This window comes from Jaculus jaculus, chromosome 4 (assembly GCF_020740685.1).
Source record: "Jaculus jaculus isolate mJacJac1 chromosome 4, mJacJac1.mat.Y.cur, whole genome shotgun sequence".
In the NCBI taxonomy this organism is placed as follows: domain Eukaryota; kingdom Metazoa; phylum Chordata; class Mammalia; order Rodentia; family Dipodidae; genus Jaculus; species Jaculus jaculus.
The window spans coordinates 18,333,962-18,348,312 of NC_059105.1; the positions used below are offsets into that span (position 1 = coordinate 18,333,962).

Genomic DNA, 14,351 nt, shown 5'->3' on the forward strand with positions numbered 1-14,351 from the left:
GAGGTCACCCTGAGACTACATAATGAATTCTAGGTCAGCCTGGGCTACAGTGAGACTATACCTTGAAAAACAAAGAAAACATAACTATTCCTTCACAATCAAAACCGAACTGTTACAGCATTTCAGGAAGAAAATATAATAATAGCATGAAATTACTTACATTCCAGAGAAATACATAACTTTATAGTAATATTAACACTATTGTTATTATTGAGACAGGATCTTATATAGCACAGGCCGGCCTTGAAGTTGCTATGTTGCTGAAATGATAACTGGAAATCCTGATGTTCTTGCTTCCACCTCCCAAGTGCTAGGACTACAGGTGTGCACCACCACTCCTGTGTGTATGGTATGGGGGATCAAATTCAGGGCCTTGTGCATGCTGTACACTCTATTAACTGAACTACCTCCCCAACTCATTATAATTATTCATGATTATTAAGAGACTGAATAAATATAGTTAGTATTTATTACTACCTTGCCTCTCAAGCCTAAGGACACATGCTTTTTGACTCTCCAGGTCCCACATAAGCCAGACGCACGAGGTGACACCAGTGTACAATGCTGCACATGTGCACAAGGTGGCACATGCATCTGGAGTTCAAATGCAGTGGCTGGTAAAATAGCTTAGTGGTTAATGTGTTTGCCTGGGAAGCCTAAGGTTTCGTGCTCTACTTTCCAGGTCCCACGTAAGCCAGATACAGTGATGCAGGTATGCAAGCTCACATAGGCGCACAAGGGTGCACATGCTTCTGGAGTTTGACTGCAGTGGCTGGAGACCCTGGAGTGCCAATTCTCTTTCTCTCACTCTCTGCCTACACAATTTTTAGTTTGACTCTCTGCCTACACAATTTTTAGTTTATAAAACAATGACAGTAGTCAGAAAAGCAAGGTAAGACACTATGGGTCCCTTTCAAAGACAGCACTGCAGATAACAGCAGTGTTTCCTAATGAAGCAGACATCCCATTGGCCACCAGGGCTGCAGGTCCCACCCCCATCCTTCACAGAGTGATTCTGCCCCAGGTCTGGATTAACTTTGGTTTTTATTTTTCATTTATTAATTTCTTTTGGTTCTTCGAGGTTGGGTCTCACTCTAGCTCAGGCTGACCTGGAATTCACTGTGTAGTCTCAGGGTGGCCTCGTATTCTCAGAGATCCCCCTACCTCTGCCTCCCAAGTGCTGGGATTAAAGGCGTGCACCACCATGCCCAGCTTCTAGATTAACTTTGTATGTCTAGGCTGAAAGGAAAGCAGGCAATCTCAGAGCAACTTTTGGGCTTGCCTCAAAAATAAAATAAGAACTGCTTATAAAACCCAGGTATGGTGGTGCACGCCTTTAATTCCAGCAAAGCGAGGCAGAGGTAGGAGCACTGCTCTAAATTTCAGGTCAGCCTGGGCTAGAATGAGACCCTGCCTTGAAAAAACAAAAAACAAAAGAACTGCTTGGGAGAAGTTATTTGCTTACCAGCCAAGTTGCTGGTCATCACCTACGCTGGGATGGACTTTTTGGTGATGCAACTGCCTTTGAGTCTTCTATGCTTCTGTGAGTAACCCCTTACCCGTACTCTTGTCAGTAACCCCAATAAGCTCACTGGTTCCCTAAGCTACATTTGGAATCATTTCTTTGGTCGGTTGTCCACACCTGACCTAGAGGTAAAGAGACATTTGTTTATGCCTCCCAAGGAAAAGTTAATACAATAGCCTGTAATCCCAGCAGTTGGGGGGGGGGGGGAGAGGCAGACAGGAGGATCCCTAGGGCTTGCTGGTAGCTAGCGTACCCTAATTGGTGAGCTCCAGACCAACATGAGACTCTGTTTTATAAAAAGGTGGACAGTGTACCTGAGGAATACTGCCTGAGGCTATCCTCTGGTCTTTACATCATATATACCACCACACACATGTCCATACACATATGAATGAATACACACACACACACATGCTTCCCTCTATACCCCTCACATGAAGGAACACTTATGTCTCTTGCCCAACTCTTCATCTTTTAAGTTAGAGGCCAGTTTCTCGGTTACTGAATGCACCAGGTTTTGCTATTGTGAAGTAGCTCCACTCTGCCCTGCCCCACTCAGGCACTCGTGTACCCGACAGTGAGACTGCAGGGTACCTTCAACCCAGTGAGGTATTTATTTATTTATTAATTTATTTTTAACCTTTAAGATTTTTTGTTTATTTTTATGAGAGTGACAGAAAGAGAGAGAGAGAGAAAGAGAGAGAGAGAGAGAGAAAGAGAGAGGGGGGGGGAGAGGGAGGGAGGCAAAGAGAGAAAGAGATGGCTGTGCCAGGGCCTCCAGCCACCGCAAACAAACTCCAGACCTGCGCCCCCTTGTGCATTGGGGTCCTTAGGCTTCACAGGCAAGCACTTAACTGCTAAGACACCTCTCCAGCCCCTGAGGTATTTATTTATGGATATTTGGCTATAAGAAAACATATCCGACTTTTCTTCAAATTCAAAATTATCAACAAGCTAAGAGCAAAAAAGAATGCTCTTGAAAACCCAATGATTTGAGTGTGTAGCATTCAAGCAAAGGTTAGAAGAGTCAGGCTGTTGAACAAGATGTAAAATTTCCTCCTATAATGTCAAGGCTCAGGAAAAGCGCTAGTGCTCACAAGCCAACTCCTGTGAGGCAAAATTGTGGCCGAGCCTAGTGAGAACCTAGAGCTGCCAAGCCCAGCACCACTCTAGCCCTTAGTCAAATATCATGATGGTAGTAGAGCTGGAATCTTCCAAGAGTCTTACCACAGAATCTTATTTCTCCAGAAGTCACTATCATCTTTTACTATAAATCATACACACAAATCTGGAAAGAAACTTAGGCCTCAGACTATACATTTCTAATCATACCCCAATTACTCTTCAAAATGCAGAAGCAGGGATGCCTATTTAATAATTCTAACTGGGAAAATCCGTGCATGGTGGCGAATGCCTTTAGTCCCAGCACTTGGGAGGTAGAGGTAAGAGGATCACTGTGAGTTCAAAGCCACCCTGCAGATACATAGTGAATTCCAGGTTAGCCTGGGCTACAGTGAGATCCTACCTTTAATCTCAGCACTCAGGAGGCAGAGGTAGGAGAATTGCCATGAGTTCAAGGCCACCCTGACACTACATAGTGAATTCCAGGTCAGTCTGGGCTAGAGTGAGACCCTACCTTGAAAAAAAAAGTCAAAACCAACAAAATAATCTAAGTAGGAGGGCTGGAGAGATGGCTTAGCAGTTAAGTGCTTGCCTGTGAAGCCTAAGGACCCCGGTTCGAGGCTTGATTCCCCAGGACCCACGTTAGCCAGATGCACAAGGGGGTGCATGCGTCTAGAGTTCGCTTGCAGTGGCTAGAAGCCCTGGTGCGCTCATTCTCTCTCTATCTCTCTCTCCCACTTTCTCTGTCTGTCACTCTCAAATAAATAAATAATAAACAAAAAAATTTAAAAAACTTTAAAAATAAATAATCTAAGTAGGAGCTGGAGAGATGCCTTAGCTATGGTGCATGCCTGCAAAGATTAAAGACACAGGGTTCAATTCCCTAGTACCCTCATAAAGCCAGATGCACCAGGTGGTGTATGCATCTGGAGTTCACGTGCAGAGGCTAGAGGTCCTGGTGTGCCTATTCTCTCTCAAATAAATTAATGATTTTAAGTAGTACAATTGATAGGACATTATATTTATGTAACCCATTCAGGATAACAATAACAACTCAGAGTCTATGCCTGCTGCAGTCAGGTTCCCATTACTGGCAGAAAACACCCGACCAAGAGCAGCTTATGGGAAAAAGGGTTTATTTTGGTTTGTAGACTTGAGAGGAAGCGTCATGGTGGCAGGGGAAAACGATGACATGAGCAGAGGGTGGACATCACCTCCTGGCCAACATCAGATGGACAACAGCAACAGGAGAGTGTGCCAAACACTGATAAGAAGATGGCTGTAACACTCATATGCCTGCCCCCAATAATACAGTGCCTCCAGAAGGCTACAATTCCCAAATTGCCACCAGCTGAGGAACCATCATTCAGCACATCTAAGTTTAAGGTGGACATTTGAACCAAACCACCACAATGCCTGAGGAAACAAGGCAGCAATCACAATCTACGTGTAATACATGGCTACTGAGTAGACAATTAGTGGTCACTGTTCATTGGCTGTATGGGTGGCATGTTTTGGCTACTCTCTATGAACTTCAGTTGATATAGATTTAAAAAATGGTTTCAGGGCTACAGAGATTGCTTAGTGGTTAATGTGCTTGCCTGTGAAGCCTAAGGACCCTGGTTCAATTCCCCAGTACCCACATGTCAGATGCACAAGATGGCATATGCTTCTGCAGTTCGTTTGCAGTGGCTAGAGACCTTGGTGTGCTCATTCTCTCTATCTAATAAAAAAAAAAAATTGGAAAAAAAAAACAGCCAGGTATGTTGCTGTATGCCTTTAATCTCAGCACATGGGAGACTGAGGTGGGAGGATTGCTATGAGTTCAAGGCCAGCCTGAGACTACATAGTAAATTTTAGGTCAGCCTGGGCAAGATCCTACTCTGAGAAACCAAAAAGAAAAAATCCAACTGCTAGAAGACACAGGGGCATCAAGACCAAACTGTGAGGAAAAAAAAAAAAAAAAAAGAAAGAAAAAGAAAAAAAGATAAAAGTGCCTTTTTTTTTTTTTTTTTGAGGATCTTGCTCTAGTCCAGACTGATCTGGAATTCACTCTGTAGTCTCAGGGTGGCCTCAAACTCATGGCAATCCTCCTACCTTTGCTTCCCAAGTGCTAGGATTAGAGGTGTGCACCACCATGACTGGCATGAAAGGTACTCTGCAAAACTTTGTGATGGGCTGGAAGGATAGCTTAGTGGCTAGCACAAGGGGGTATGCATGTGTGGAGTTTGTCTGCAGTGGCTGGAGGCCCTGGCACACCCATTCTCTCTCTCTCCCTCCCTCTTTCTCTGACAAATAAATAAATACAGAAAAAATAAAATATTAAAAAAACCCTTCTGTGTCAACCTCTTTTTCCCATCTAAACTGCCACTAACTGGAATGGAATTCTTAAAAGTATACTTATTAAGTAAAAATATTTAGCTGGGTATGGTGGCACAATGCCTTTAATCCCAGCACTTGAGAGGCAGAAGTAGGGGGATCACCATGAGCTCAAAGCCATTCTGAGACTACAGAGTGAATTCCAGGTCAGCCTGGGCTATAGTGAGACACTACCTTGAAAAGGGGCTGGAGAGATGGCTTAGCAGTTAAGTACTTGCCTGCAAAGCCAAAGGACTTAGGTTCAATTCCCCAGGACCCATGTAAGCCAGCTGCACAAGGGGGTGCATATGCCTGGAGTTTGCAGCAGCTGGAGGTAGGAGAATTGCCATGAGTTTGAGGCCACCCTGAGACTACAGTGTGAATTCCAGGTCAGCCTGGGCTAGAGTGAGACCCTACCTTGAAAAACCAACTAACCATCCAAACAAACAAAACTAAGCTATTCCTTCAGAATCAAAACCGAACTGTTACAGCATTTCAGGAAGAACATGTAATAATAATAATACTACTAGTACAAAATGGTTAGTTACATTCCAGAGAAATACGTAACTTTATAGTCATATTAACACTATTGTTATTATTGAGACAGGATCTTATGTAGCACAGGCTGGCCTTGAAGTTGCTATGTTGCTAAAATGATAACTGGAAATCCTGATGCTCTTGCTTCCATCTCCCAAGTGCTGGGACTACACGTGTGCACCACCACTCCCGTTTATATGATATGGGGGATCAAATCCAGGGCCTTGTGCATGCTGTACACTCTATTAACTAAACTACCTCCCCAACTCATTATAATTATTCATGATCATTAAGAGACTGGATAAATGCAGTTAGTCTTTATTACTGTGTGCCAGGTGCTGTGCTAATTTTAATTTCATCTGGTTCTTTTAACAATCCCCTGAGGATATGAGTTACAGATACTGGGACACAGTGAGAGTGAGTGGTCTGCTGAAGATCACAAGGCTGAAGGCAGAAAGCCTGAACCACACTCTTACATGTGCTCTATGCTCTACTGCAGTTGCATATAAAATTTTGATGCGGCTCTTTATTCGTATAATAGTGCTTTATTCATATAAGAGTGTTGGGATTAAAGGCATCTGCCCCCATGCTTGGCTTATTTATTTGCAGGTGTGTTTGTGAGACACCATGCCTGGCTAAGTCCAAAACCTTTGTACAAGAAATTACATTTGTCCCCCAAGAAATATGTCATTCATAACTTTCACTTACATAGGAAATTTATGCTTTTAATAAAAAAGAAAGAAACACAAGGCATGGGCTGGTGAGATAGCTCGGCAGTTAAGGCGCTTGCCTGCAAAGCCTAGTGACCTAGGTTTGATTCCCCAGTACCCAAGTAAAGTAAAGCCAGATGTACAAAGAGGTGCATGCATGTGGAGTTCATTTGCAATGGTTGGAGGTCCTGGCAAGGCCATTTTCTGTCTGTCTCTCTTCGCTTACAAATAAATAAATGTATTAAAAAAGAAAGAAACACAAGACAATGTATATGAGCAGAAAAGGGGTAGGGTGGGTTGAGAGAAAGTGATATGAGAATTTTCTTTTTTTTTTTTTTTTTTTTTCGAGGTAGGGTCTCACTCCACTCAGACTAACCTGGAATTCATCTGTAGTCTCAGGGTGGCCATGAACTCACAGTGATCCTCCTACCTCTGCCTCCATTGTGCTGGGATTAAAGGCATGTGCCACAATGCCCAGCTCAAATAAATAATAATTATTATTTATTTTTTTTTTGGTTTTTTGAGGTAGGGTCTCACTCTGGCTCAGGCTGACCTGGAATTCACTATGTAGTCTCAGGGTGGCCTCGAACTCTCGGAGATCCTCCTACCTCTGCCTCCCAAGTGCTGGGATTAAAGGCGTGAGCCACCACACCCAGCTCAAATAAATAATTTTTTTAAAAGGAAAGATAAATGAACAACAACACCCCTGCCCTTTATAGAAATTTGTTACATGAAAAAAAAAAAAAAAACACCATTCCAAAACAATGGGGAAAAAGATGGACTAAATACCTAGTAAATAGTACTGGCTGTTCAAATAACATAATTCTACCATACACTATATGTCCAAATACATTTCAGGTAAACTAAAGAGCTAAACACCAAAAAGAAGAAAAGATAAGCTTTATTTTTTAAGTATTTATTTGAGACAGAAAGATAAAGAGAGAGAGAGAGAGAGAGAGAGAGAAAATAAGTACACCAGGGCCTCTGACACTGCAAACAAACTCCAAATGCATGCACCACTTTGTGCATCTGGCTTTATGTGGGTACTGGGGAATGGGGAATCAAACCTGGGCCATCAGGCTTTGTAATCAACTACCTTTAACCATTGAGCAATCTCTCCAGCCCTAAAAAAGCTATTTTAATTAACACTGGGGTAAAGGAGGCCTTAAGACAAAATGCAGAAGTCAAATGCAAAAGATTGATAAATTCAAAATGATAATTTAAAAATTCTACACAATCAAGAATGAAGTTCTGCCCAGGCATAGTGGTGCACGCATTTAATCCCAGCTCTTGGGAGGCAGAGGTAGGAGGACTGCCATGAGTTCAAGGTCAGCCTGAGACTACACAGTGAATTCCAGCTTAGCCTGGGCTAGAGTGAGACCCTACCTTGAAAAAAAAAAAAAAGAGGAAAAAGGAGGATTGGAGATCTGGCTCAGCCAATAAGGCGCGCTTGCCTGCAAAGTCTAATGACCTCAGTTTGATTCCTCAGTATCCACGTAAAGGCAGGTGCACAAAGGAACACATGCAACTGGAGTTTGTTTGCAGCAGCTAGAGGCCCTGGCACACCCATTCTCATTCTGTGTGTCTCTGCTCTCTCTCTACTGCTCTCTGCTTGCAAATAAATAAATAATATTTTTTTTTAAAAGATAAGGAGATGGTTTAGCAGTTTGAGGCACTTGCTTGCAAAGCCTGCTGGCCTGGGTTTAATTCCCCAGTACCCATGTAAAGCCACATGCACAAAGTAGCACATGCATCTGGAGTTCATTTGCAGCAGCAATAGACCCTGGCACACCCATATGCTTTCTCTCTCTCTCTCACTTTCTTCCTCCCTCTTCTCTCCATATGAGTGTCTCCCAAATAAATAAAAAATGTTTTTCCTTCTTTTTTTTTTTTTGAAGTAGGGTCTCACTCTATCCCCAGCTGACCTGGAATTCACTATGTTGTCTCAAGGTGGCCTCGAACTTATGGCAATCCTCCCACCTCTACCTCCCAAGTGCTGGGATTAAAGGTGTGCACCACCATGCCCAGCTCAAAAAAATGTTTTTTTTTAAATAGACAATAGAACTGGAGAGATGGATCAGTTGTCAAAGCACTTGCCTGCAAAGCCTAAGGACTCAGGTTCAATTTCCCAGTACCTACATAAAGCCAGATGCACAAGGTGACACATGTGTCTGGAACTCATTTGCAGTGGCTAGAGGCCCTGGTGTGCCCATCCTCTGTTTGCCTCTTTCTCAAAAATAAATAAAATAAAATGTTTTTCTTTCTTTCTTTTTTTTTTTTTTGGTTTTTCGAGGCAGGGTCTCACTCTGGCTCAGGCTGACCTGGAATTCACTATGTAGTCTCAGGGTGGCCTCGAACTCACGGTGATCCTCCTACCTCTGCCTCCCGAGTGCTGGGATTAAAGGTGTGCGTCAACACGCCCGGCTAAAATAAAATGTTTTTAAAAAGAAGATAAAACTAGGTATGGCAGTACAGGCCTGAAAACCCAGCCACTCTGGAGGCTGAGGAAGGAGAATCACAAGTTTAAGGCCAGCTTGTGCAACTTAGGTCAATGGTAGAGCACTTTCTTAGTATGTAAAGACCTACTTTCAATACTCATTCCTGCAAAAACAAAGGACACAAGCAATATGCTGTTAGAAAATATTTGCAACATACAAAAAGAACATCCACAAAGCAGTAAGAAAAGCAGTAAAATGCGCAAACATTAAAGAATAATTCACAGAATGGAATTTCAAAGGGGAAAGTTGGGGGGGGGAGGAAATTACCATAGGATATTTTTTTATAATCATGGAAGATGCTAATAAAAATTAAAATAAACTGGGCGTGGTGGCGCACGCCTTTAATCCCAGCACTTGGGAGGCAGAGGTAGGAGGATTGCCATGAGTTCAAGGCCACCCTGAGATGACAGAGTTAATTCCAGGTCAGCCTTGACCAGAGTGAGACCCTACCTCGAAAAACAAAAAACAAAAACAACAACAACAAAAAAAATTAAAATAAAATAATTCACAGCCAGGTGTGGTGGTACATACCTATAATCTCAGCACTTGGGAGGCAGAGGTAAGAGGATCTCTGTGAGTTCAAGGACAGCCTGTGACTGCAGAGTGAGTTCCAGGTCAGCCTGGGCTAGAGTGAGACCCTGCCTCAAAGATAATTATTTTTTTCACAGATTAAAATGAAATGGCCAGACATGAGGCTTACAACTTCACTAACAATGATAACTGTCTACATCTAAAGCTTGCTGTGATTCAGGTGCTCGTCTGAAGGCTTTAGATATCAACACATTTAATCTCATAATAGCCCCATGAGATTATAGTAGGCCCATTTTATATCTAAGGACATTGAGGCAGAAGTTTAGAGAAACTGCTCTGAAACACAGCACTAGAATTCGAATGTAGGTGGTGTAGCACCTTCGTACAGTTAAGCTCTTAACCACTATGATATATTCTCTCTCCTGGGAGCTAGAGATGCAGGAAAATGCAAAGTAAAACATGGTATCATTTGCTTTCAAAGTTGCAAAAATAGCAAAGTCAATGTGGAAAAATGAGCACTGTCAATATATTATTGGTAAGAGAACATCATGATGCTTTCTTTTTGTAGTAATAAGTAACAGAAATGTTTTAAATATTTTTTATTTTTATTCATTTGAGAGAGAGAGAGAGAGAAAGAGGGAGGGAGGGAAATCAAATAGAAAGAATGGGTGTAGTAGCAGGGCCTCTAGCCACTGTAAATGAACTCCAGAAGCATGTACCTCCATATGCATCTGGCTTATTTGGGTACTGCAGAATTGAACCTGGGTCCTCAGGCTTCACAGGCAAGCACCTTAAAGGCTAAGCCATCTCTCCAGCCCTTCCTTTTTTTTCTAGGTAGGGTTTTGCTATAGCCCAGGTTGACCTGAAATTCACTATGTAGTCTCAGGGTAGCCTTGAACTCACGGCAATTCTCCTACCTCTGCCTCCCAAGTGTTGGGATTGGAGATGTGCACCACTACACCCAGCTATTTTTTTTTTTCCTTCTTTCCAAGTAGGGTCTCACTTTGCCCAGGCTGACCTGGAATTCAGTATGTAGTCTCAGGGAAGGAGGGAAAGAATGGGTGCACCAGGGCCTCTTGGCCCCTGCAAATGAACTCCAGATGCCTATGCCACCATGTGCATCTGGCTTATGTGCGATCTGGAGAATCAAACCTGGATCCTTAGGCTTTGCAGGCAAGTGCCTTAGCTACTAAGCCATCTCTCCAGCGCAATTTTGTTTTTAAATAGAAACAAATACTCTGAAAATTTTCAGGAAAAAATTTACCCCCAAAAGGTGGACAATAATTAGGTAGTTCCTTTCCAATATATAATTATCTTTTTATTTTTCTTGAAAGTAGGAGCAAATCCTAAAGTTCCTATTTTCTTTCCTTTTCTCTATTAATCTTCAGATATCAATAAAGGCTACCACAGAGTGAGCCATCCCACTCCTCCCATGCTATTATGCGGCTGCTTCCCTTTGCTTCAGAATTTAATCAGCTCAGGTCCAGCTTTCCCTGAAAGCCTGTTTCCTGATGCACTAACATCATCACTGAAGTGCATAATTCACCCTCCTAGTGGGCTGACCCTGGTTCTGTTTTCTACTCTGCTGTATTTCCCCCTCAGCCTCTTTCTCAACAAGTTCAAGAGACAACACTAAACGTAATGTCAAAACTATTTAGCTGCATCCAAAAGTCATTTGTCCCTAACATGTTTTTAGCAAAGTTAATTACAATCAGACAAAAGTGTTGCTCCTGACATTTCTCAAGTCTCCACAGCCTATGGTTTATCCCATAGCATATATATTGAGTAAGAGTATAAATTATCCAAGGGAAAAATAAAGTCTTTGCTACAGTTTTTCTAACACTTTACTTATCCTTATCTGCTTATAGGCTTCACTATGAAGACAAACAGAAAAATAAATATATGAAACTACAAAAAGGTCTGTTACTAAACTTTACTACACAAAAGTACCAAAATTTTATCACTAGGGGCATACAAAGATGACACAATTGAGCAGGGCATGGTGGCACATGCCTTTAATCCCAGCACTCAGGAGGCAGAGGTAGGAGGATCGCCGTGAGTTTGAGGCCACCCTGAGACTACAGAGTGAATTCCAGGTCAGCCTGGGCCAGAGTGAGACCCTACCTCGAAAAACCAAAAAAAAAAAAAAAAAAAAAAAGACACAGTTGGTTTTCAAAAAGCAGGTTGGTTTTCACTTGAAGAATTTTATTTGTAGGACCAAATCTTCCTGTATCTTTTCTCCTCCAAGTGCTAGATACAGAACCCAAGACCTCACAAAATGCAAGCATTCTACCATTGAACTATGTATGTCCAGCTCATTCCTATTACCTTTTATGTATTGTGTTCTGATTTTTTTTTTTCAGAGTCTAACTGTAGTCTAGGCTGGTCTAGAACTCATTATATAGCCTAGGCTGACCATGAACTCATGGCAATCTCCTGCTTCAGTGTTGGGATTGTGCATGTGAGCCACAATACCTGGTCATGTATTGTTTACTACCAACCTGGTTTCTAGCTATGACAAAGCAATTAAAATTTGCAGAGGTGAAATGGACATTTTATTTCGTTTTTCGAGGTAAGGTCTCACTCTAGCCCAGACTGACCTGGAATTCACTCTGTAGTCTCAGGGTGGCCTCAAACTCACGGCGATCCTCCTACCTCTGCCTCCCGAGTGCTGGGATTAAAGGCGTGCACCACCACACCCGGCGAAATGGACATTTTGAAGATGCAACAGGTTGTGCAGAGAACAGTGCTTTACTAAACCTCCAGGGAACGAGCTCTGTAAGTGACATCAACATTTCAGAGAGGGGAACTTAAAAATGTTCTATACTGTAGAGAAGGATTTTATAAGCAGAGATTAAGGTCAGCACAAAGTAAAACTGCAATACCCAAGATCAAAATATTTCATCTCCATCTTATGATGACAAGCTCTCCATCGAAACACAAAGCTCCTTACCACATTTAGGAGAGGCTGTAAAAGATGCCCCCTCCACAAGCGCTAGACAATGATTTTTTTCCCCCCAGGTTGTCCTCCAACTCACTGCACAGTCCAGAATGACCTTAAACTCCTGATCCTCCTGCCTCCACCTCCCAAGTGCTAGGGTAACAGGTATGGAACATGACGTTCTGCAGAGACAATGATTTCTATATCTTATTGTATCTACGGTGTCTTCCATGCTATCGAGTTATTGCTGGACAGCTCCACCATAACTAGGTATTCACCACATCAGTACTTTTTTTTGTTAGGAGTCTGTGCAAAACCAAAGTACCTGAAGGCATCTCTCACACATGCTCATGTTCCTCACCATTCTGGAAAGAGAACTGAGGGAGCACTGGCCACCCAATGCTCCAAAAGGCCAAGAAGGAGTTAAGATGGGGGTCGATCTAGGACTTCTCTTTCCCCACCTCTCTCAATTACTCCAGTCCTTGGAGAAGCCACAAGTGAGGGAGAGAAGTTGTGGAAAGAAGACGTTGGGGGTGGGAGTGGAGTGGGATGGGGTACTTGAGAGCAATCTGCATTTATTGCACATAAGGTCACTCGCTCCGCGTCACTTTTCCCCTCTCCCGGTGGGCTTCCCGCCAAAGACCCCTCGAGGCAGGCTTCGAGGCCAGCCTGCCGCGCCCCCCTCGGCCCTGGCCCGCGGGCTTGCAGTCCCTTCCCGGCCTCCCGGCCCTGGCCGGGGCTCGGAACACGGCTGGCCTCCTCGATACCGGTTTCGGAAGCCGATGCCTCGGGCAGCCAGGTCCCGGGGCAGCTCCGCCTCCACCCTCCTGTAGCTCCGCCAACGTCCCCTTCCCTCCCGCAGGGCGCCTGCGTTCCCGGTCCCGCCGGGAGCCCGGGACGCCGTCCTTCCCGGGCCCCTCTCGCTGCTCCCTTCTCGGGTGCCCACCCAAGAGCCCCAGCCCCCGGCCGGCGGGCTCCTGGGAGAGCGGCCGCCTCCCAAGTCCTCCCGGCCCCGCCCCGCCCCGCTCCCGGGCGGATACAGTTTGAAGCCTCTCAGGATCTCCCTGGCCCGCTCGTCCTTGGCTGACATGATGCGGCGACTGCCGCCTGCGGCTCTCGCACGCCGGCTCGGTGGAGCCTTGCAGATGGTGCTCCAGGAACGGGGACGGAGCCGCAGCCCGGCCTGGAAGCCTCAGGCGAGCAGCGGCAGCGGCCAGACCCCCACCGGCCTCTCCCTCCCCTCAGCTCCCGCTCCTGATCCCTTCTCCTTCCCTCTAGCCACGAGCACCCCGCCCTGAAGCCAATGGAAAGCCAGCTCCCGGAGACTGGCATCATGAACAGCCAATAGCAACCCTCAGCGGCTTCGCTGAGGGACGGAGAGCGTCAATGGGAAAGGCCCGCCCCTAGAAGTCCCATAGGACAAAATTTTCATTCCGCGTTGTTGCCTAGAGTTTGCCCCAACGGAGAGGCGGCTTGAGACCTTCAGAGGACCGAGGAGTCGCTCGCGTCTCTGGGCACACTGTGGTCTAAGACGATGGCAGGTTGCACTGTGTGAAGTGGCAGAAACTACATTTCCCAGAATTCCAGGGCGCACTCGGGACCCGCAGGCTCTGATAGACCAGGAACTACAAAACCCAGCATCCTCCGCGCCCCGTCTCTCTAACTTAAGACTTGAGTGTGCCGCGCAGTGTGCGCAAATTCCTAATCAGCCTGCGGGTTGGTGGTTTCTGAATCCTGAGACTTGAAACCAGGCAGGTAGACCCTCTTTCATCTTAAGAAGATGACAGCTCACCGAGAGTTAACTTCTGTTTACATGGAACTCAGGAGTCTCCTGCAAATCAGGGTAAGGCTGCAAACAGCTAACAAAATCATTGATTAAACTATGAAAGATAGAACAAAATGACTTCCTCAAATCGTGGTCGTTTGCTACTTCGGGACGCCTTTTGCGTGTTTTGTAGGATTTCGGGTGTGTTGTTGCATTGAAATGGTAGAGCTGTTCGTACGCAATGTCAGTACAGGAAGGGATTTAAAAGAAATTGCTAATCCAATCTCTTTTGTTTCTAAATATGAGGAAATTGAGGTCCAGAGAAGCAGAGAGGCCACAGATTACAGCAAGTTGGGTCAGAGTT

General features: G+C 44.5%; 2 protein-coding genes across 2 annotated transcripts in view; one reads left to right on the forward strand and one right to left on the reverse strand.

Moving 5' to 3' along the window:
- Pde6d (phosphodiesterase 6D) overlaps positions 1-13,470 on the reverse strand; it is a 68,192-nt gene extending 54,722 nt beyond the window's left edge. The window contains exon 1 of the mRNA XM_004662241.3: positions 13,263-13,470. Within this exon, the coding sequence (XP_004662298.3) occupies positions 13,263-13,312 (50 nt within the window). The 5' untranslated portion in view covers positions 13,313-13,470. The remainder of the gene's footprint in view (positions 1-13,262) is intronic.
- Positions 13,471-13,917: 447 nt separating this feature from the next.
- Cops7b (COP9 signalosome subunit 7B) overlaps positions 13,918-14,351 on the forward strand; it is a 40,253-nt gene continuing 39,819 nt past the window's right edge. The window contains exon 1 of the mRNA XM_045148326.1: positions 13,918-14,065. The gene's annotated coding sequence lies outside the window, so the exon portion shown is untranslated. The remainder of the gene's footprint in view (positions 14,066-14,351) is intronic.